This window comes from Polyergus mexicanus, unplaced genomic scaffold (genome assembly GCF_030449975.1).
Source record: "Polyergus mexicanus isolate NDT 795.1 unplaced genomic scaffold, iyPolMexi1.0 SCAF_6, whole genome shotgun sequence".
Classification (NCBI taxonomy): Eukaryota; Metazoa; Arthropoda; class Insecta; order Hymenoptera; family Formicidae; genus Polyergus; species Polyergus mexicanus.
The window spans coordinates 11,196,845-11,220,179 of record NW_027223326.1 but is presented as its reverse complement, the minus strand read 5'-3'; the positions used below and the strand labels follow the sequence as shown (position 1 = coordinate 11,220,179).

Below are 23,335 nucleotides of genomic sequence, written 5' to 3'. Positions count from 1 at the left end.
ATATAATTGATTTTGTTTTTTTACTTTTTTCTTATATACAAATCTATCGTAAAATTCTACATTTTAGCATGAATTCAGTTAATATTTATAATAAAAGTACAATAATATAATTAATATAATAAAAATTTGTAATAACGTTATGTAAAATATTTATAATTTTATAATAAAAATGTTAGAATAAAATTTTATAATATACAATACTTGGTGTTATTTTTCCATAGAGATTATATATTCATGTATTAATGTCTGATTTATTTTAAATGCGAAATTATGATAAAACTTATTGAAATACATCTAAAGATTTGATTGATTGTCAGAGTTCAATTATAAAATATATGTCTCATTAGGATGAACGTCACGAATTATCAAATATCCGAGGAGAGAAATATTCGCTCGTACTTACCGATTATCCGATGGTAGTTGAAGGATCGCGGTCGGCTCTCGATAACTTCGTCATCTCTCACATCTGAAGATGTATTTGATGATACGTATCAGAGCGCGCACTTTCGCGATTACTTCCTCTTGCATGAGATTAAAGCACATGGCAATCAACGCCATTCCTGCAAGAAGAGGATGAAAAAAAAAGAACGATTCGACATCCGCGAAGCACGTCGGGAAATTAGATTTTGAGCGCGATATTTCAAGCATCGGGGATATTATTGCGCGAATTGTTGAGCGATTCGGCCGCTCTCGTGTGGAAAGGGCCGGTATTCGATAGCACTTGAATATCTCCGCGAAAAATCGCGCCCGTGCAATCGGGCATCGATCGAAACGAGCTTAATGCCGTGTATATACGCGACGACGGGTGCAATCGCGTTGCAGGATTTAAAAGCGGTTGATCTCTTTTAAAACGATTGTCTTTGCGCCGCGCCAATCGAAAATTCCGCGACAATCGGATTTAAAAAAAAAAAAAACAAGGACCGTCTATCTTTTTTCGTCTCGCAGTTTATCGATGGCTGAAATAAATATACGCGTGTCAAATCGAATGACTTTGTACACTTTTAATCCGTGACGCCGGATGCTGAATCTATTTAGTTAGGTAATGAAACTCGAGGGAGAGTCGAAAGGAGTTTTTCTTTTCTTTTGCCGATCGCAAATAATTCTGAATCGCCGAGCGTGAATGGAAAACTTACCGAGCATCAGGTACATGGAACAGAAGATGAAAGAGAGATCGAGGCCTTCTCCGGAGTAGATCTTGTCGCCCGGGACGATATCGCCGAAGCCTATGGTCGACAAAGAGACGAAGCAGAAGTAGGAACCGTCCAGCATGTTCCAGTCTTCCCATTCCGAAAACAGAATCGCGCCGCCCCAGATATACCTGTCGAAAAAATCGCGGGGAGTGCACGTCAGTCAGGCACGGTTTTCTCAGGGAATCTCTCTCTCTCTCTCTCTCTCTCTCTCTCTCTCTCGTCGAATTTACGTGACGAGTTTGTCATCGCGGAATGTTGGCGCAGACTGATCATCGAGCGATGTCGATACGACGTAACGTTAGGAAAAATTACACGTCGGGATTTTGACTTTGTAGGATAACGATTTGAATTGGAAGGAATTCAACAATCTTAAAGTTAATAAGTTCTGTAAGTTTCTTACGTGATTAAATTAATATCTGTAATAAGAGATGTCGGAAGATATTTTTCCATTCCAATGACAAAAAATTAGATTTCGAGATTTAAATTCAATAAAATTTTAAATAGCTAGATAGTCAACGCGGAGAGTTTTTACAGTTTTACATTATCTTGTTGGCTTAATAATTAAATATTTAATAATATCGGAAAAATTTATATATATTTCGTTCCAATTATAAAATATCGAAATTTTATTTTAATTCTTTATTCGAAAATATTTTAAATGTAATATTTTTACTTTTTTATTTAAAAATGCCGATGGATTACATTTTAAATAGAAAGAAATTCGACAAATTTCTTTCTCTCTGATATTAATTATTTTGAAATTGATTATTTTAAAAATAAATTCTTATAAATCTTTTCTAAAAGATTTATCTCTCGCCTTCTATACAGATCCGTTTCTTAATTAACGGTACGATTATCCCTCTCATTCGCCAGACTCACCCCACCATGATAGCAAGACATAGAGTTAACGGCACTGTCACGTGCTGTGGATCGTAGCTGTCGCTCTCATCGTCGCCTTCGTCGTCACCCTCGTCACCGCCCTCGTCGTCTCTCGGCGAAGTTTCTTCTAAACTCGACGTGTCTATCTCCCCGCCGTGGGTGTTCACTATCTGCAGACGTAAATCCTGTTTGAACAGCCTTTACACGGGATATTCCAGAACTGGAGTCGAGGTCCCCCCCACCCTCCCCCCATCCCCCATAACGAGATTCTCTCCTTACTTAATTGGACGTATTGCTTAATTCTCATCGTAATAAACGTATCTTCGCTAGTAAAGAGACTTAAAACTTTGTCGAGATAAAATCCGTTTAAAATTAAGTCAGAAGCATAGCTCGAGGACCAAACTTTGGAACGAAACAAAAAATTCGTTCCCGTTCAATCCCGTTGTACGATATTGCTTAGAGTACGATCCCGATTGTCACTCACCTGCCATCGATCTCTCTTCGTAGCCGGATCATCGTTCGGCGTTTCCAACGCATCGGCCGTCGACTCGTGCGATCTTCTCCGGCATCTTCGAAAGATCGATCGATCATTAATTCAGATCGATGTTAGATTTTACGAAATAGAAGAGGAAACGACGATGGGTTTACCGCCGAGAAAGAGAAGCGACTTTTGTCTCTTACTTGCACAGGCAGCAACGGGCGTAGATCCATTTGAAGCTTCTGGCCAAAATGTCACCGATATTGCTGAGGTAAAGGAGGAAGAGCGGCATTCCTATTATCGCGTACACTATAGTCACGACTTTGCCCCATTTCGTCTTGGGATAAATGTTGCCGTAACCTGCGCAGTAAACGAGAAGGTAGCCAAGTGAGTTTTATCGACGAGCTACGCGTCCGCTTCCGTTTCGTGTTTCTTGCTTCTTGCCGCGTCCGTATATACGCGGGCTGATTCATTTTTGATTAATTTATCGCGGAGTAAAATTTCGGTAAAGTAAAATCTGGCGATAGTATCGCGTGTGAATTATTAATGGAGAACGTGAAATTTGTATCCCGAGAGAATATCATGATCGCGATGAAAAAGCATAAAAAAGGATAGGCTTTCTTAATGATTAAGATAAAAATCTCTCAAGATATACTTTCTATCTACTTGTCCATCTTGAATATCCTTATCTCGTCTTACAAGCGATTTATATGCGTGTCCGAACGATAACTCGACTAATCTCTCGATATTTCCTCTGAAAATATCGATTTGTAATACGACATTCTCGGTATTCGAGTCCTCGTGTATAACCGACTCTCCATTATCGCATAGATAGCGATATCCGCATCAATTATCTTCTTGGCAATTCAACCGGACGTTGTTTCAACAGATGCGCCTACGAGAGTTGGACGGAATCCCGAAAGTTTCATGCTCACCCCTCATGGGATACGTAAACAATCCCCCGACGAACGAGCTCGTTCGGATATTCATGTTTCATAACTTGGCGAAACGTGCTTCATAAAACCGAGCAGATGCTGGATCTTTAAAAAAGAGAGGAGGAAAGCGACGAGGAAAATTTCGCTCGTAAGTTCGCGACTCGTTGGAGGTTGAGAAAAAAAAAAAAAGTAAACGCGTCGTTTCTCGCGCAAAAATGATTTTTACGGAGGGAAAATGTGTGTGACAGTTTTCCTTCGTAACGACCTGTGACGTTACCTTGTTTCTTTTCTCTTTCGATTCGCTCTTTAACGCGAAAGAAAATAAACACCGAATAGCGAACGATCTCTGATCTATGGGAGTATTTTGCTCGCGCAGAGTCGATTAATATTTCTTAGTTAAAAATATAAAATGATCGTACATTGTAACACTATGACTAGTAACCGATTGCTTCTCGCGGCGATAATAAATTCCGGCGCGTTACATTTTATCGTACAAACTGACGGCGCGGTTACGGCATCTCGCCGTTAAAAACGAGTTTAACCTACATAGCTGATAAATGTTGGCTAAACTTGGACTTGATAAAAAAAAGTCGTATTAATATCTGATTTGTCGCGTTAGCGTTTCGCGGAAATTTTCGCAAGCCAGATTTTAAATTAAAAACTGGTATATCTCATTGCCGATATTAAATATATCGCGATAACGTTAATCTTTCCGCGGAAAGAGAGACATTATCAATATCAGACTCTGCCGATATTGTTATCATTGTTGTATATTCATTTATCGTGTGACAACGGTTGTTCACATTTTTGCTTTTTCGGGAGAATTTTAGCCATCGTCGTACAAAAAAAAAAAAAAACAAGTAGCAACAAGCTGTAGTCCACTGCCAGAAAACCGATGCGCGATATCGAGGGCGAATCGGAGCGTGTCTTGTAATCAAGCGAAAGTCGTAGCAAAAAAAAAAAGTTATTGTCTTTTTTTTTTCATACACACGCAAACAAATATACGGAAGATAGAGAGATAGAGTACAAAAGGGGAACGTGACAAGGGTATGCATTCAGCGTGATTTTTCAGGAAAACCGCATGCCGAACTTCCGCTTCGCATGCGAAATATACGGGACGCGGACTTCATTTTCGACGAGACGTCTCTTTCTCTTTCCATCCCTGATGGTCTGTCGAAAATTACAACAAGCATCGTCCGGTCGAGTGAAATTCTTATACGGATCTCGGGCCAAACAAGCAGTCGCATCGTCGCACCGTGATGTTGTACAATTTACATTTTGATAAAAATTAAAAGTTCCGAGAGAAAACACGCACCGGAACTCTGACCGCGATAAAAAGGGGCGACTGCTCGCGAGAAAGTAATCTGCATAATAAATTTCCGCGATTTTGCAATTCATGCGTTCTTACGATTGTTGAAGCACGTGATTACATAATTTTCATCTCAAATCACAATTTGCTCTAAATTTATTTTACATTTTAGTATTGTGAACCACGCGATTACATAATTTTCATATCAAATCGCAATTTGCTCATATTTTATTTTACAAGCCCGTCATATTTTTCAATTTTTCTTTCCATCTCTCTTTTTCTAACGTTTCTCTCGTTTCTAACGTTAGTATCTCTAAAAAAAAAAAAAGAAAAAAAAAGCATTACAAATTTTTGTGGCGTCTTACTTCCCGAATCACCAATTTTGCGTTCTATCGTAAAATTGAATTCAAAATTGATTAAAAGTTTAAATAGCGCGCACGTGCACGCACGATTATCCCGAATAGGGTGCGAAATTTTGTTAGTCCGAGAGAGACGATGCCGGCGCGCGTTTTTAACGCAAGTCCCGAACAATGTAGACCGAGATCTCGTTAATTTTGGAGAATCGGCGACCGACGCCGATTTACGGCGGACGGCCCGGCGTCCTACGTCTTTTAGTCTGCGATAAAACCGGCCGTAAAGCCGGTGAAGCGCTAAACGGACGCTTAAACGCGGGTCTCCGTAAATATCGCGCTTTACTCGGAGCGTTGCTTTTCGCGCTCCGAGAAAGAGGAAGCTTGAAAATCGCGAGCGAGCGCGAAATTCGTGGCGCATCCTCGGGACGAGATCGTCGACAGTTTGACTTATGACGCGCGACGTGACATGCGAGACGCGATCTTAAGAGGGTGCTCCCTCACGAGCACATTGACGCCCCGAGGGAAATTTTATAAAAGAAGAGCAGGAAAGGGAAAAATGGATAGAACGTTTGCCCGATTGTGACAGGATATTTAATTAAATGATTGTAATATTATATCGAGCAAGATTTTTTTATATGGATGTACTCTTTTTCAAAATTTTGCTATATTATTTTATTTTTTTCGACAACTTTTCTAAACGTCAAATCTGGAAAGATTGGGATATCTCGCGAGCATCCTCGTTGTCGTTTTTACGAGCTATTGCGGCATCGATTGTCCGTCAAATGTGTGCGATTCGCATGTATAAAATACAGAAGCAGATATATAAAATGAAACGGAGAACAAGCGAGAATTAAAGTGGAGTGGAATTAGAATCGCATAAAAATTTATTCAAAAATATCAAATTCACCAGGGGACAGGTTGCGCTCGTTTGCACGAAGAAAAAAAAAGATTCTCCCGCAAATGTTTTATCGATGATCGCGAAACGCAGTCCATATCTAAAACGGCGAAAAGAGAGAGAAAGATTTTTTTGCGCCTTCAATAAACAACCGCTTGCACCAACACTCTTCTAATCGACGAATGAGCAAAACGACATTGTTAATCTAATCGATATATATATATATATATATATATGTATGTATATACATCGCGCAGCTAGCCAATGTGCGATTTCTTTTTTAGGTATTTTTTTGACACTCTATTGACAAGAAAAAAGCGACAACACCGGGCTCGGATGTTATGCTATGATTGCAAACTATCTGCGATTGCATTGTACAACGATAAACGTTACAAACACAGTTTATATTTATTTGACAATTTGTTGAACGATTGATATTCGAACAAACTCAAATCGTTTGCTTTCTTATCCTATCCCATGAAAAATAAATTATTATTTTTCTCTTTTATTACTCTTATTTTTTATTAAAAAATAAAAAGAAATAATATAATAGCATATTATTATGTAATTAATGACAGAAAGAGAGAGAGAAAGACGCGTTAGTTCTATTTTAAGAATATTAAAATGTATTACAACATTCTCTAGTATTAAAATGTTTTACAAATTGTAACATTTTCATATCATCTGCCGTCTTAACATTAGAAGGATTAAATTCCCGACAGCCTCTCTTTTAAGCGGCCGCAAATGAAGATGTTACTTTTATAGCGGGGCAAACTCCATTTTATTTCGCGCTCGTGTACAAAGCTTTGAAGTTAAAGAAGCGCAAGAAATTCAAGAAAGGAAGAGAGATTCCTTGAAACAGTACGCTTATTAAATATGCATGCTTACTCCCCTTAAATGTTCTACCTTCCTAATTCCGTCGACTTCCTTCACTTCGTAAATGCGAGGGAAAGGGAAAACGGAATGTTACCGCTATTATGAAGACTGGAAACAACGCGCTTACACGTATCTCGTCTCTTCGTCAGGCGCATAACAGTACGTCGAATATTAATTTTGAAATACGTTATAAGCGAAAGAATACGATATGCGAGCATAATTTGTATACGATTTAAATATCCCGACAGAGATGTCGGAGATGTGCGTTTCGCTGCGCGTGAATATTTTTTGCTCTTCTCGTTTCAAGCCGTAGAAACACGAACGAAAGTTGCTCAGTTCGTGCAATTTCTCACGACCCCACCCTCTATGAATGGGTCGTGCATGCGAAAATTAATGTCACCCAACAAATGAATGTTAGGGCATAAAAATTATACAGGGTATCCAATGAGAAAACCTTTAATGGGAGAGAATTTCCAAAGCTTTATTTCCAGAGCTACATTTTCTTGATTCAAATTTTTGAAATTTCGACTATCTCGAAATCATCGGAAAGAGGTAAGAGAGCGCAAACGAGAAATTTATTATTTAATTATAATATTCTAAAAGCGGACTTCTTTTTATCATTTCGTAATCTCAATACAAAATTTAATTACTGCGATATTTATATTTCTCGTTCACAAATATCTGTCATCGATCGAGAGTAGGATTTTAGGACATCGCGTATGAAAACGACGAGAAATTACTGTGGAATATTAAAGAAGCTCATAATCCGGTTCATATTAATCCTCCCTTCTAATCGCAAAGTTGAAAGTATGCGTTAAATAATATATAGTAAAAATAATATATGAGATTATATCTGAGAATATCAAAATTAATTAAATTTCAAACATCGAGGACGAATTATCCTTTCTACATGCAATTTTTTTACAAACCCGATTTATGTCAACGTATTGATTGGACTTTCGTTCGTGAAACGTGATGACAATTAATTCGCATCATTTTTCATGTAAATCGTGTCGAAGCTTTCCGCGCTAACGATCGTCGAATTTCGACTCGTGTGTAACAGGAAATATTTTTTTCCGTAATAGCTTTGAAGATCCAGCGTTTACTCACACGAATTATACACACAATTGTTCGACGCAGCACTCAAGTTACAAAAGCAATCAAGAGTACGCATATTTTTTTTATCAGAAATTCTGGTGCCGATTTTTATCGTAATTTTTCGCGACATCTTTCTTCCTTAAAGGATTTTATCTAGGAGAATAGAATTCTATCTTAACATGAGGAATCTGCACGATCTATATCTGTAGAAACCTCCGTATTTTGTTCGTACATTTCGGAGGAGAGATTTCGCTGCAATTCAAAAACAAAAATGCAATAAATACGACTGTTGTCAGTGGACAGAAACCAAGAATCGAAAAAAAAATATTTTTAAAAAAATTATCTCAATCAATGTAATAATATTATGTGCAATGATATCAAATAATATTAAGAGTATTAAATCGATTTAATGTTTTCGCCATTATTTGAAGGTTTCAAAGCGCAAAATATTTACTCGTAAAAGCAGCAGCGGTCTGGATAATCGATACTTGTCAAAATGCAATATTTATTACCGTCGCACGTTTTTGAATATTACTGTTAAATCCGCAAATATACCAGAAAATATTTTTCATTGAAAGGCTATAAAAATATATCTATTTCAAAGATTTAAGAATAAAACAATTTAAGAGCGTAAAATTATATTGTATAAATAGCGCGTCTCTCCTACAATAACAATAACATTAGAATACCTCAAAGTACAATTCTATTTTTTCCACTTTTTCATAGGCGATCTTCACCGATTTCTGCAGTGCTTGATTTTTCGAGTAGTTCCGACATAATCAAAAATTAAATTTGCGTCTTCCATAAAGATGTAAGTCTCTCGCAAATTGTTCGACGAATATGAATTTAAACAATACGATGCTCTCCATTTGTAACTTTATAGCGGAATCAAAGCTCACTGAGTCTCTAATACATGTTTAGTGGAATCGATCGAGCAATATCTTCAATATAAAAAAATGGATATTTTTATTAACAAAAAAAAAAAAAAAAGATATATGCTCCGTATTTTTATCATTTTCAAGAGACAACGTTTTCCCTCATTATTTTCGCTCATCAAAATTCGAGAGATGTACAGACAGTATTATGAGTTTAGGAGAGTAGGCGTTTTAACGAAGATTTTATTGTGCGAGAGAATCATAGAAACACATGTTCTATCATCATCAATTTCCGCCAAGATTTTACAAGGGGGTTGAGGGGGGGGGGGGAGGGGAAAACGGCGGCGCGTGTAAAATATGACCGAAACTCGCGACACGTACATATATAAAAGTAATCGAGTGCAACGGCTGACGCATCAGAAACGCTGCAGCAAGAGTAAGAGAGAGGAAGCTCTCGACAGAACGACACGGCACGAATAGAACAAGAGCGCCGACGAGTTTATCGACGAGCCGCGTTACGTGTCGCCGTTGACATTTGACTTGCCGGCCGTTTTGCACGTACAAAACGTTTCGCCCCTCCGTCGTAATATGCATTAGACACGCGCGCGTGCGTTCTCCTTCGACCGAGTGTCCGTTAAACGAGAACAACGGAAAAAAAAAAGAAAGAAAAGAAAAAAGAGAGAACGAAAAGCGAAAATTCCAGTTGTTCGTAGTTTGCATCAAACGCGTCGAGTTCGAGTTTACAGCCGTTTCGTCGAGCAATAAAACGAATTTTACTTGTCCGCGTTATGTAAACCGCCGTCAGCGGGACGGGGCCGACTGGTTATTATTGCCAAACCTAAATCCATCACTAAATGAGTAACGATACCTGTGTCGGCGGACTCAATTAACTACGATCGTATATATATATAGAAACGTCGCCAACCTCGGCAAAGTTTCTCCATCGCCGGCAAAATGTATTACGTTCGAGAGAATCGCGTTACACGTTTTGTTCGTCGCTATCGATTTCCTCGCGCCGATTACGCAACATCTCGAAACAACGAGAAATAACGGTTTTTTTTTTTTCAACGAGATTAGTACCGGTAGCATAAAAAAATTTTATATTGTACGAGATCCAAATATAAATTTTAGCTCTTTCGTAATTATATTCTCTTCCAGTCTCCGCATTTTACTTCGATATCAATTTTAATTAAATCAATTCGGTTTAATCAAAATCTTTCTCGATTTCTTTCAGTCTTAATGATGAAAATAAAAATAATTTTTTTTTTTTTTTTTTATAACAGAGAACTAAAGATTCGACGTTAAAATTAAAATCGGCAGAAATTACAGCGTAATGGATAGCTATTACAGGATATTGAAGTCGTTTGAATATCGAGAATTTTATTGAGTCTTAATGCAAAACCACGAGGGATGAACGGGGATAATATTTTCGAGCCATTTCGTGCATTTGCGCGTAAAAGCTTTCGCGTTTCATGCACGTCGGTGATATGTATTTAGTTTTAGCGGTGCACATGATAATACTCGAAGCGCGCCGATAATCGCGCCGCGAGATACAGCGGGGATGGTCGCCGCCAGCGATGTTTATCATTTTCGTTAACTGACAATTTTGGCAGCCGGGATCGCCCGATTTTATCCTCTTTCGCTTCCATGTTGATTTACTGCAACGCGCCACGCGACATAAATTAACATGATACATGCACTCGTCATCTCGTTCAATTTCCATTTGCGACGGAATTCAAAGTGTGTTTAAATGGCACGCAAAACACGCCGAATCATGGTGTCTCTCGTTTAATTTCAAGTCGCGTTAATACTGCCGAGACATCGTTAATTGATGTAAATAAATTAATGTAGAAATCAACCGTGGAATATATAAGCATTCGTAACGTTCTCTTTTTCACAGTCTCAACTATTTTTCCTGCAAATTTACTTCTATTCTTATTTCTATATGTATGTGTTTAATTCATTTTTTTTTTTAAATGGTATCAGTATCTAAAAAGAAATATTGAATCGCTTGATAATATTATGTATGTCGTCGCGCTGATTCGTTCATAGATAATATCAAAAGATTAAAAATTTTAATCGGAAATAAAGCTTACAATTTAATTTAAAATTAATTTTGACACGAGTACCATAATTTAATTAAAACTTAAAAAAAATAATATCAATATTAAAAAAAAAAATTGAATTACTTGACAATACACGTCGACACGCTTATTCGCACATATTCACGAACAATTTCGAAAGATCTAGGATTTAAATCGAACATAAAGATTTAAGAATTTAATTTAATTTGACGATTCAACGATAATTTAATTTAATATTTAAAATAAATTTTTAATAGCAATATCAAAAGCAAAATATATAATTTAAAATAAGATTCGGAATATAAAAGAAAATTCAAAACACTTAAATAATCATTAATTATTATTAAGAGTAATATTAATAAACACTAATAATAATAATAATTTAATCGATAATAATTTAATCGAAAATTAATTGTTTGCGAAAAAATGAAGCAAAATTCAGAATTAGGAATGGAGAGGAGATTCGGAAAGCGCTTCGAATTTCGCCTTTTATCCCGAGATTAGTTTTACGATTCCGGGGGACGCGGATGATCGATTGGGATGATGATTAATTGGTGGACTGGAATGTCAAAGCGTTCCGTTGATATCCGCGCGGATAGCATTATCGGCATAACGACACGCTTGTCTTGCCGCACACGTAACAGGTATCACGTGTGCGACGTATCAGGGACATTAGTCCGGTCGTGTCGGGCTTCAGGCCAGGGAATTATTGGCGATTAACCAAAAATACGGAAACCGATATCCTCCTGTACGTACGCGCGCGTTTATTTCTTCGTCTCGAGCGATGCGACGAGGACGACGACGACGACGACAACGACGGTAATGACGCACTCCTCGTCATCGTCACGATCAATTATTACAAGGATTAATCGTGGGTGGATTCGTCGCGGCGCCAATTTATCGGGCTTGTCGAGAAGTTTAACAGTGAAATGATTCCTCCCGAATATTAATTATGTCCGTTGTTGTGACAATCGCGCTGTTACGCTTGATTTATATCGCGTTCCGTTACCAGCTAACTCATCGCTTTTCTGATATCGCAGTTGCTTTATAATATAATTGAAATTCTCGATAATCCGCGGATAAAAGTGTTAATCGATGTATTCGAGCAGATTATTTCTTTATGGCAGATCATTTAATTTTTTTCTCTCGAAGTACGAAGAAGATGATTGAGAGAGACACAGAATATCTTAATTTAGATTCAGTTATAGCTTTTAATGCGACAAATTAAATTAACGAGCTAGAAAAAACTCTAGTCTCGATACTTTTATTCGGAATTTTATTGTATGTGTATGCGCGTGTGTGTATGCTTGTCGAATAAAATATATTACAGGAGGAATTGGTAGTAAATTAAGAATAAAAAGTTCGATAGTTTAAACAAATTAGCTGACGGCTCATTTTAATTAGCCGCTTCCGAGCCTTGATAGTATTAAGATTAAAAGGGGTAAATGTAAAAGCCGAGTAGATAAAAAAATGATTGCCATAAGAGCCGCGCGGCTACGATCTCGTAATATTTTTGACACTTTTTAAGCCTTTTAATATTAAAATTTCCTTTAATATTTAAATATCTTTCCTGAATTGCGGGGATTTGAAAGGATTTCAACTATTCGCGAAATTTTAATACATTTATGCTTAAAAAACATAATGTGGACATCTTTCCTTGAAACAGCAGTTGCAATAGTTGCCTTTTGCGTATATAGACTAAATCTTTTGAGGGACACAAAATATTATTTTTACAATTTCTATGGCGAGTTAAAACGACGAAGATAATCAATCTGAAAGAGAAAGGGAGAAAGATTATCTAGATATGTTGTATACTCGATATTAAAACGAATAAAAATACAAACGTTGAATAATTTCTAAATAAATAAGCATTATTCGTATATTTCGAAAGAAAATCAGAAAATCGAGAATGAAATAATTCTGTATGCGTGTAACCCCTTGCGGTAGCTAACTCCCAGCGATCGTCGGACGAAATTTCGCGCACCGTCATCAGCCGACTTTGGTTGTTCGAGCTCAGCTCGTCGAATCGATCCTGGAGGTCGTCCGCTTTAGGATGCCGACCCTTTTGGGGTTGATACCGGGGACCGTAATCGCACTCGGAATAAAGCGGGCCCCGGTCAAGGAGCTTCCGGAATTAATTAAAAGATCTCTCTCCGTCGCCTCGTCCCCCTTTTCTCGTCTCCTGCCGAAAAGTTCGCACACTCGTTAATCCTTGTTCCGTTCTCTCCTTCTCTCCTCTCGGGTTTTCGCCGAGAAGAAAAGAGGAGCGTCCGCGTAAAGGGAAGTAAGCGTCTCTACGTTAAAAAGTGAGAAGTAGACTTCTAAAATCCTTTGCGGAGAAAAATGTGCGCTTTTGTGCTCAATCCCTACGTCGGGGAAACTCTCAAAGAGATGAAAAGGAATTACCTACAAAGTCGTACAATTTTCAACGCGCGATAAAAGAAGGCTGTCAATGCAATGCCTTATATATATATATATATAGATACTATTTATTTAATAAAGATTGTCTTTTCTAGTTAAAAAAAAAAGAAATATCTTCGATAATTTTTCGAATAGTCTCTTCATCTTTCGACGTTAGATTAATTTTTTAAAAATTGTGTATTTAATTCTCTACTTATATATATATATATATAATTCCACATTATATTATTCTTAATTGAATTTCACTCTGTTCTTTCGGACAGACGTAACGCGTTCTCTTGATTTGCATTCCGCTACAACGCGACAAGAAAGGATTTTCAGTGTCGACGATGGATGCCGCGCAGGACGCCGGCATCCTATTATGAGAAAAAGAGAGTATGGGTTTGGTGCCGTATTTTCCTCGACAGGGAAATTTCTTATCCACTTTGGTTGAAAGGCGCGACATCGCGGCCGCGATCGCATTTAAACCCTCGCCAATGTAATTTCACACTTCGTATCGTACAATTCACCACCCGAAATCGAGTGGTTCTCGCGGTAAAAGTGTCGCTCGACTTCAATTTAATATTAAAATGTCGAAAGAATACGATTTAATATAATTATAATTTTAAACGATTTTTTTTATTATACGATATTATATAGTTGAATACATATCACGAACATGTCGTATAACTCTACGATCGTTAACACTTATTTAAAGTCGAGGATAATTGTTACGCTAGGAGAATAAGTACGCATAATGGAATACTTTCTCGCTCTACTGCTGCGAGATTTGGATATAAATCAAAATATGGAGATTACACGAATAAGCGAGACTCGCTCTTGCTGAGAGAGAAATTCGCGTTGTCCACTCTACGCTGGCAAAAATCCCCGTGTACTCGTAAACGAATACGGTGAAGCTCTTTCAGCTTTGGCAGAAGATAACTCCTTGAAAATATCTCACCGTTAAATCGATTACACAGGGACACGACCTTTGTTTCGGACTCTCGAGGCCGGGATATGTATTGAAACCGATCGATTAGCAATTCAACGGCATTGACCTAATTTTTTGGAGAATATTTGAAACCTCGTGTCTCAATTCGCGTCTTCTCCATTCCTCGTGTTGAGAGTTTAATCAGATTCCGGCGAGTTTTCGTCAATCACAAATCGAATATTTCTTCGCGACAGGAAGCTTTTGTTACAGCGCATGCGAATATATTCAGAAACGCGGCGTAATATATTCCACGGGCATTTCTTTATGTTAATCTATCTCCATCCCCATCGCGCTCGCGGGGCAAAAGTTTAAGGAGTTGGCGTAAAAGTAAATGCGGTTAACGCCGGGACATATTTGGTTTGCATACATTTCAACCTGTCGCGATATCGCGAGAAGAGATGTCAAGCGCCGTTAACAAAATTCTTTTGTAATACATCCTTTTTTGGTCAACACAATTGTCAATTATATCAATTTATAATAATAATTATTCAATATTATATAATTAATTATATAATTATATATAATAAATTAATGTATTATATAATATAAATATATATATATTAATTTATCATATAATTTATAATAATAATTATTAATTGTGCGTATATATCCCGTCGAAAAGATATTGTGTCGTATGATATATGGTAAGATGCACTGGCAAATATTTGTCATAATCGAATAATTTAGCCATTAGCACGTCCGAAAGATTAACTGCTAACTCAATCTGCAGGGACGGCGCTGAAGAAATTAATTGCCGGCGGGATGTCGATCTTGATGGTGACCAACATCGGACGTTCTCGCGACGAACGAACGAACGAACGAACGAGCTTTCTCGATCCCGTGAGATCGAGTGATCAGAGCGCGCGTGACGCGCGCGTTAATTAATTTCCGGCCTAATAAAGTCCTTGACAGCCAGCCGCGCAGATTCGTCGCAGACGCGCAATTTTCGGCAGCAATATGCGATTCCATGAAGGATATCGGGATACGAGAGGAAAATACGTGACCGAGCGCGATACGATTCAATCTCGCGATTTTCATCGGAAACGCGCCGTCCCCGTCGCTTATCAATGCCGGTTATCCGATGCCACAGAATAGCGAAACGTCATGTGAGATGAATGATAATGGAAAATCATGATTTGCGTAGCAATTTGGATATCTTAAAGGATACTGCTTAATGTTGAGTAAAATTTTTATCTCCACCAATAGATAAATAATATTTTTTCGTTAAAAAATTGATTTTCTTTTTCAATAGTAAGACCCTCGCGTTTATTATCTCTTTCTCTCTCTCTCTCTCTCTCTCTCTCTCTCTCTCTCTCTCTCTCTCTCTCTCTCTCTCTTTCACACACACAAGCACAAAAAGGGAGCAACTAACTAATTCATTTATTAAATACTGCAGTGTCGCCAATTGAATTGCGCGATAGTTTTAATATTAATTGACTAACGCGCAGTTCATCGATTTATGATTGCAATTTCGCGGAGAATGCGCCTCGTCGGGCTATCAAATATTCCGTATCGTTAATTAATTCTATGTTAATCCAAAATGACCGACTTCGCGATGCGTCGTCGTATCGAGAACACAACACGGATAATATCGGAGATTGAAAATAATTCTCACGAATAAAAATATAAAATTATCGATTCCAGCATCCGATCGCGCAGTTTGCCTAAAATAATGCGAATTTATCATCGATATACTAATCGCTGGTACAATAATGATCAGAATGCAATAAATACTCGAACAATATTATCATTGTGCGGCGAGTCCCATTAAAATTACATAAATTCAATCAGTGGCTTAATTATATATTCGATAGTATTATAATTATTTATTATTCTACTTATTAAATTATGTTGTGTAACGGCAAAGTATTCGAATTAATTTTATTTAATCAGAATGACATTTGGATTGTGGTACTTCTATAGGGTATTTCGAGACTTCCTTTTATAGCATGTTCTTTCTGGCCAACTTGGATTTTTTTAACAAAAATAACGAAGGATGTCATCAGTTTTTATAAGTTTTTAATTTTTCCATCATATATCTTTGTAACTAAATCTCGAAATAAAATTCTATTAAAAAAACTGTTAAACTTCACCCGAAATTAACTGAAGAATGTAATTTTGTTAATTTCTTTTAATCTCGCAATGTTTGCGCAAAAGTCCCTCTTTTTGAATCGCTAACTCGGAAACTATCGATGCCTTGACATTTTCGTTGAGAAAAAATTGTCTCCAAACTGATCGGGGACTCTATTATTAAAAAGACGTTTGATAGTTTCGATTCATCCTGTATATTAAATAGTGATATCATTATCAGTACATTGATCAACGACATTGCAAGAAAATGCTGAATCTACGTGAGAAAAGAAAGATTAAAATCTCAAGATCTCCAGATCAAATACATACATTTAATATATATTAAAATATATGTATCGCGCGAATACTTTTACGAATTTACACGATACGTTTCGTACAAATTATGCAATTCCTTTCGCGTAATTTCGCCACGATAATCATGATTTATACTCTTTGCGCACACTCACCCCAGCACACGCGGAACACCGAAAACAAAGCCGCCATCGCGTTAAAGTCATTAATATCACTTTACCCTTTCATAGTCGCGCGCGCGCAGCTCCGGAATATGACAAATCCCGCTCGAGTCTCGGGATACCTATTCGTGGCCTGGATAACTCGACGTTTCACGTCGATTCTTCCGCCCGGTAATTCGATCTTTTTCGGGGCATCTCGAGGGAAAACGTAAGAAAGAACGGGGCGAAATGTGCTTATGAAAATCGATAGTCGGCGACGGAGCTTCCGTTTTCAGTTGGCTCGTTTTGACCGGCGATTAAATCTTAATTGTCTTCATCGATTCACGAAAAATATAGCGCTTTTTCTGCGAGACAGATTAAGATCGGTGGAACTTTAGCGAGTCACTTTTGCACATTGTGGAAATTGATCTGCGCTCATATTGATTCACCGAACAAGGGAAACGCATGTGACGTGTGTGCGTTTTTCAATATTTCTGAATTTGGAAAATTTTTCGAATTTTTTCTGTCAAGACTTCTTCTCACAAATTCCGAAAACGCCAGAAGAAGCATTCTAATATTTGGCCATATAAAAAAGAAAACAAGTAATGTCGACGCATTCATCGCTAATAAAAAAATATATATATATATATACGATTAGATTCTTATTAATTTGATAAAATTTGATGGAAAAGATATACAAAATCCCTCATGTCACTGGCAATAAATCGATCAGTTTATTTTGTGCAATCGATTGAGAAACCGCGAAACAGATCTGCGCTTTCCCCTTCTCGCCAATAATCTAGTTTATTGAAAGAGCTTTATATATATAATTGTGCCTCAGAAGATTTTAAATCTTATCACGACGGGACAATTGTGAATATTTTGTCTATTTAAAAAGAATTTTGTTTCAAACTTTTTTTTAAATATCAAACGTTTGAAATAAGAAAAAGGATTAATAGGCAAATATAAATGATTGTGAAATAGGAATTTGTGGGAAAATGTGTCTATCATTGCTTTCTCGCATTTCTCTTCTTGGCTTTATTAATTCTTTCTCTCAACTAATATTTCTTTGGACAGTGCAAGATTTATGTACTATATATATTTTTCAACTCTCTGGATCCCCGTGCGTTTTTTTACAATTTAAATTCGCTCCCTGTATTTTCGGGCACGGCTGCTTTATTTGGGGACACATATTGCTCGCTCGAGATTCCGACCGAATTTTTCTTACCACATTGTGGTACGAATGTTCATTCACATACCCTGGATATATTATACATTCGCAAGATTATTCATTTTGCGATAAAATTACAAAATATTTTTCCTCCGTTCAGTAACAAAGAAAATTATTAAATTTATGCCACGTGTATTATGTACACATACACATATCTTCAGACAATTTTAATTTATTCGCGAATAAATCGTCTAAATGATTTAATCATGGCTAATTAAAAGTATTAAGAGAATCGTCTGTCAACTTTTTATATTGTTGAATTAAAGATCTGAAACGCTTCGTATTTATACCTCCTAACGTTTCTTCCTTCCTAACCGGCACCGGGAGTCTTTATCTTAACTCAAGGAGATTTATCAATCGCGACGAGAAAAGTGGGCATTAGTCGGGGCATTAAGGGCGCAAATAAGCGCGCTCTGTTTAGTAAGACCAAGTATCCGGGAGCGAGTAAATTGTCTACATTTTTCAAGAGCTACCTCGCTCTAACGCGTTCGCGTTTTATTATCAAAAACGAAAGCTGATGTATCCGCAAGGCTACGTAATTCGTTCAGTTTGGCTGGATAAAAAAAGAAAAAAAGTTAAATTAAAAGATTCGAATATATTGCTAATTTTTTTACCGAATAAATTATTTAATGGTCAATTTGAGATTTGAAAAGTATATAGACTGACAATGAGAGAGATAAGAGAACACTCACCGATGGTCGTTATCACAGTGAGGGAATACAGAAAGGCGCCAGCGAAACCCCACTTATCCTCCACACCGTCGTATCCATTTTTTACGGCCGACACCACCTTCTTCTGATAATTCTCAAGAATGTCCCTCACCTTTGCTTTCCATAGTTTCTCCGAGAACACATTTTCCTATGTACAATAACAGCGATGATCAGAATATTAATGAAGGAGAAAAATTGCCATCGGCAATATTAATAAACACACACACACACACACAGATGGGAAAGCTATAATAATCTCAAACTTCATATCTCGGAATCTAATATTTCAACGTAGATTATCGTTTCTGTTATTGTATACGTCGAGTCCGGAACTGACGCTCGTAACTTTAACTGACGTTTCAACCAAACAAAGACGTATGAAAATTCGTACGAAAGAAACCGCGGTGGTCGTAAAAAGAGCGCGGTCTAGATATATCCTCTATTTTCACAATCTATTTTCTATTATCTGAATAAAAATTTCTGAATAATCATGATGTAATCATCTAAATGAAATAATCGCTTCATCTTATCTTTATAGAGCTTATGTTTATAGATTATTGAAATATACATAATCCTCTTATAAAAGTTATTTTCCGCCAAAAATTCTTATTTTTAAAAAGTAAAGATTTATATATAAAAAAAAAAAAAAGTATGAGTATTATTTTTATATTCTTTCTCTCAATGTGTTTTTCTTAAAAATATTATTTTCTTAAAATTATGTAAATGAAATTTTGTAATCGCATTTCTTTTCACATAGATGAATTTAAAACAAGACAATCTTCATCCGATCTCAGACACACTTATATATATTTTATCTTATCTTTAATGATTTCGCGATTATCTAAACGGAACATCGTTCTCCTCGGAGATTCTTGGATTATTCGCGATTCTACTACTATGGGCGGCTGTCAGAGAAAGGGGAGAAGGTATATCACTCTATCAGAAAGGATTTCTGATAACGAGACAAAAAATATTCTTGACATATTTAATGCGGTATAAGAATAAAACAATTTTAAAATTAAATCAATAATTCCTTTTCTTCTCTCTCGAATTAAATAAGATTGTCTTACTATCTTGAGACAAGAGTAACATATACAAATCTAAGCTTATATATTCTTGCATCTCTTATTCTAGATTTAAGAATTTTCCATTTAAGATTAAAATATTCCTTTTTCAATAATAAATATGATTGTCGCTATATCGATCCTATTTTATGATAGATTGAAGAGTAATAGCATTAGATCCGGAAATCTTTTCTATGGGTGTACGATTCGAATAGATCATTCACCTTGGAAGTTAACTCCCAGAGAGTGGCGGCCGTCAGGTTTCTACATCTGATGAATTCGTCGGCAATGTCCGGGTTGGTCTTACCCTCGATGTGGCCGAACAAAAAGGCGCCCGCGATGGTGTAGCCAACCACTAGGCAGACGATGCCGACGTTGCTGAAGAGAAAGGCTATCAGTGCCCTGGTCCAGTCGACGATGCGCTCACCCCATGGCTTCCGCCTGCGTTTCCGTCCTCTGCGACCGCGATAACTTGCGCGCTGCCAACTCCGATTGCTGCCCGACGAGCGGGACGGTTTGTCCGTCTCCATCCAGGCGACAACGTCACCTTGACCGGGATCACCGATTTGCGGGCATCGCGCTTCCGGTTCGCCGAGCCCTCGCCCTGTTGTACTCGCTTCGAGTATCCTTTCGCGAAAGGCAGCTTTAGGGACTTCGATCCTTGCCTCCTAACGATTTATCGACAATCGCGGAATGCCTGTCGCAAAGTCTCTCAGGAAACCGCATTGTCGCTTGAAAACCGCAGCTTATTTTACAGGATTACTCCGCTCGCTAATCCACAGCCTGAATAATTCGTGAATATTCTTCGGGATAATCGATCGGCATAAAAATTGGATTATAATTCGCGAGATATAATCGTTTATTATAAAACTCACACTTGTCTCCTCGAATTCAAAAATATCTTATTAAATTATCTATCGCGAATCACAGAGATTTCTCGCAAAAAATGCATTTACGTCTATACGCTTAATGAATAAGAATATGATATATACGCTCGACGATCGACTTTCGTTTAAATCGTATTTTTCAAGTCGATAGCTTAGGAAAAGAGACACATTTTGCTCGCAACGATCGATTAACCGATGGCGTTATTACCCAGCCAACGGGCAGCTCATATATAACGGATCTTTCGTATATAAGAAGATCGCGAGTTCTTACTGCGCCGATCTGGTCTAATGGAGAATTACAACGGGTGAATTTAATGGAAAACGTCACATTTTCTTCGGGGCGGGGGAGGGGGGGATAGTTGTCTCTTCCCAGGAATATCTGGTATCGATTTCGTCCGTGGGGAATCGAATACACGACGACGACGACGAGCCACTTGGCCGTTTAACAAATTTTATTGCGAGACTGTTTACGATCCCACGAAAAATGATGGACGATCTCCCTTGGAAATCGTTGGGGACGCGAATCTTTTTAATTAAATTCCCCTCGCTTTTTTCCATCCAAACTCTTCTCGCACACCGGGATACAATAGCAAGATTCATTCGAGCGCGTATCTCTTATAAATTAATAATAAACGCGAGGTATCGATCTCTTTACGACTTGAACTTAGGATGGATTAAAATCTTTTGTATGTCCAAATCGCACGATCGATAATAGTAATAACGAAACGACCGGTTCGTTTATCGTAAATTAATACGAGGGTCCATATCTCCAAAGATCTTTTACCGTTATACCGATTGCTGAACCGAAAAGAAGTTATTGCCTCTAAAAGTCATCCATAAGTATCTTCAGTGGAGAGCCACGATAAAAATTAGAAAAATCGAGGTATCGAGCAGAATCGATGAAGATTATCGGCATAGATGATGAATCGGCGCTGTTCGCTTCGCGCACCGTAATCATCGAAATTTTCATTGACACTCGGGATTTCTACATTTATGCTTCGCGTTTCACGCAAGCTATACTTAGATTAGGTATACATTTACGCGGCTGGGGTGCACCAGACAGACCGATTACGAGAGACCCACCGCCACGTGTCGAGGAACCGCTATAAGTTTAAAACATCGTTCGTTTCTTCTCTTGTAGATCATTTTTCCGAAAGCATCCATCCGTCGATCGTATACTCCACCGCGATTACGAAATTCTCGAGGATCTCCTCTTTTGCTTCTTTGCGCGCGTTGATCGTTTCTGAGTAACGATCCCATTACATCATTTACACATACGCGTCGTGATTAAAGTTCCCCGAATAAATTTCCGCAAAATGATCCGGGATGAGACTCGGTTTTGGACTCCGGGCCTGACCGCCAAGCGTGCGGAAAACGACCCGTCTCGACGAGGCTCCCCTCGTAAACTGATTCCGCGACACCCCGCATAGTCGCGACGCGCACCGTCTTAAAATAACGCATCGCCGAAAATAACCGGGTTCAAGTCGCTTGGTCGAATCTCTCCGATACAATTCGGACACCCGGTAGACGAACTCGCCACCGTAGTCGATTCTCCGTTCGTGGGAAATCGCGATATCAAAATTCGAGATGATAAAAGGCGATTCTAACAAACTCAAGACTAACTTTCTCTTCTATACTCGATATTTTTTTTAATAAAACCATTTGAATAAAAACCGATATTCAAGAGATAAGCGAAAGGAGAATTGCTATAAATCGATAATTTTTTTCATCGGTGCCTGACTTATATATTCTGCGCAAAAATATTTAACTTCCTGCGGAGAGAATAATTTTCGACGTCGGGCGAAAGACAAAGAGAGTCAAATCGAGCGACGTGTTAAAATTTATGAAATGCAGATTACTCACGCGCGCAGGAACGGTTCGTTCGTAATGTACGCGAGCGGAAGTTCTTAGCGACTATTATTTCTCCTTCGAGTGAGCTTTATCGCGCGATTATCGAGTCGTTGAAGCCCACCGCCGTTGCCGCCGTCGAGACGATTAACGTCCTCGCGATTTAAACGACGAAACGCGACTGCGAAGCGGCGGGAACGTATGTGGGTGTCTATGTGGGTGTGTACGTTTGTGTGTAGATGTATACGTGGATTGCAAAGGGGATGAAAGAGATTTGCATAGCGAGTGTGAATTTTGCATGTGGCAAGTGCGTCCTGGAAAATATTGTAAGGACAATCTTTTCCGCGCGCGGAAAGTAGTAAGCCGCGCAAAAATGTCGCCCGCTCTGCTGCCAGGAGATAATCGCGTACTCTCGACGCGTGTGCTCGAAGAAAATTTAAGGGACTGCCGGAAAATGTCTCTTGGAAACGCGAGCGTTTCGGATTTTTAGTTCTACACGCGCGTGTGACCGTCCTTTGAGAAGTAAATAAATGTCGCGCTCTGGTATATTCTTGTGTCACGCTCTTACTTTTTCCGAATAAAATTTAAATAAATGTTTAAGTAAGCTTAAATTCTCGCAAGCTTTTGTTAAATGAATAAACGTTTTCATAATTTTTTTTTTTTTTAATTTAGAACTGATGGAGATAAATGTGATAAGTTGATTAGAGAAT

General features: G+C 37.9%; 1 protein-coding gene across 1 annotated transcript; it reads right to left on the bottom strand.

Moving 5' to 3' along the window:
* Window positions 1-1,035: 1,035 nt before the first annotated feature.
* On the bottom strand, window positions 1,036-20,767 carry LOC138934348 (TWiK family of potassium channels protein 18). Its single transcript, XM_070297973.1, has 6 exons — window positions 20,115-20,767; window positions 18,809-18,974; window positions 2,751-2,907; window positions 2,554-2,638; window positions 2,070-2,239; window positions 1,036-1,318 (listed from the first exon to the last, which is right to left on the bottom strand). The coding sequence occupies exons 1-6, from the start codon at window positions 20,418-20,420 to the stop codon at window positions 1,036-1,038; spliced, it is 1,167 nt and encodes a 388-aa protein (XP_070154074.1). The 5' UTR covers window positions 20,421-20,767.
* Window positions 20,768-23,335: the final 2,568 nt, after the last annotated feature.

Excerpts from the sequence above, each read along its gene's own strand:
- LOC138934348 (XM_070297973.1), bottom strand. The coding sequence starts at position 20,420 with ATGGAGACGGACAAACCGTCCCGCTCGTCGGGCAGCAATCGGAGTTGG. Across the intron at positions 2,908-18,808 it reads CACTGTGATAACGACCATCG|GTTACGGCAACATTTATCCC; the intron begins GTGAGTGTTCTC and ends TTTACTGCGCAG. Across the intron at positions 2,639-2,750 it reads GCCCGTTGCTGCCTGTGCAA|ATGCCGGAGAAGATCGCACG; the intron begins GTAAGAGACAAA and ends GATCTTTCGAAG.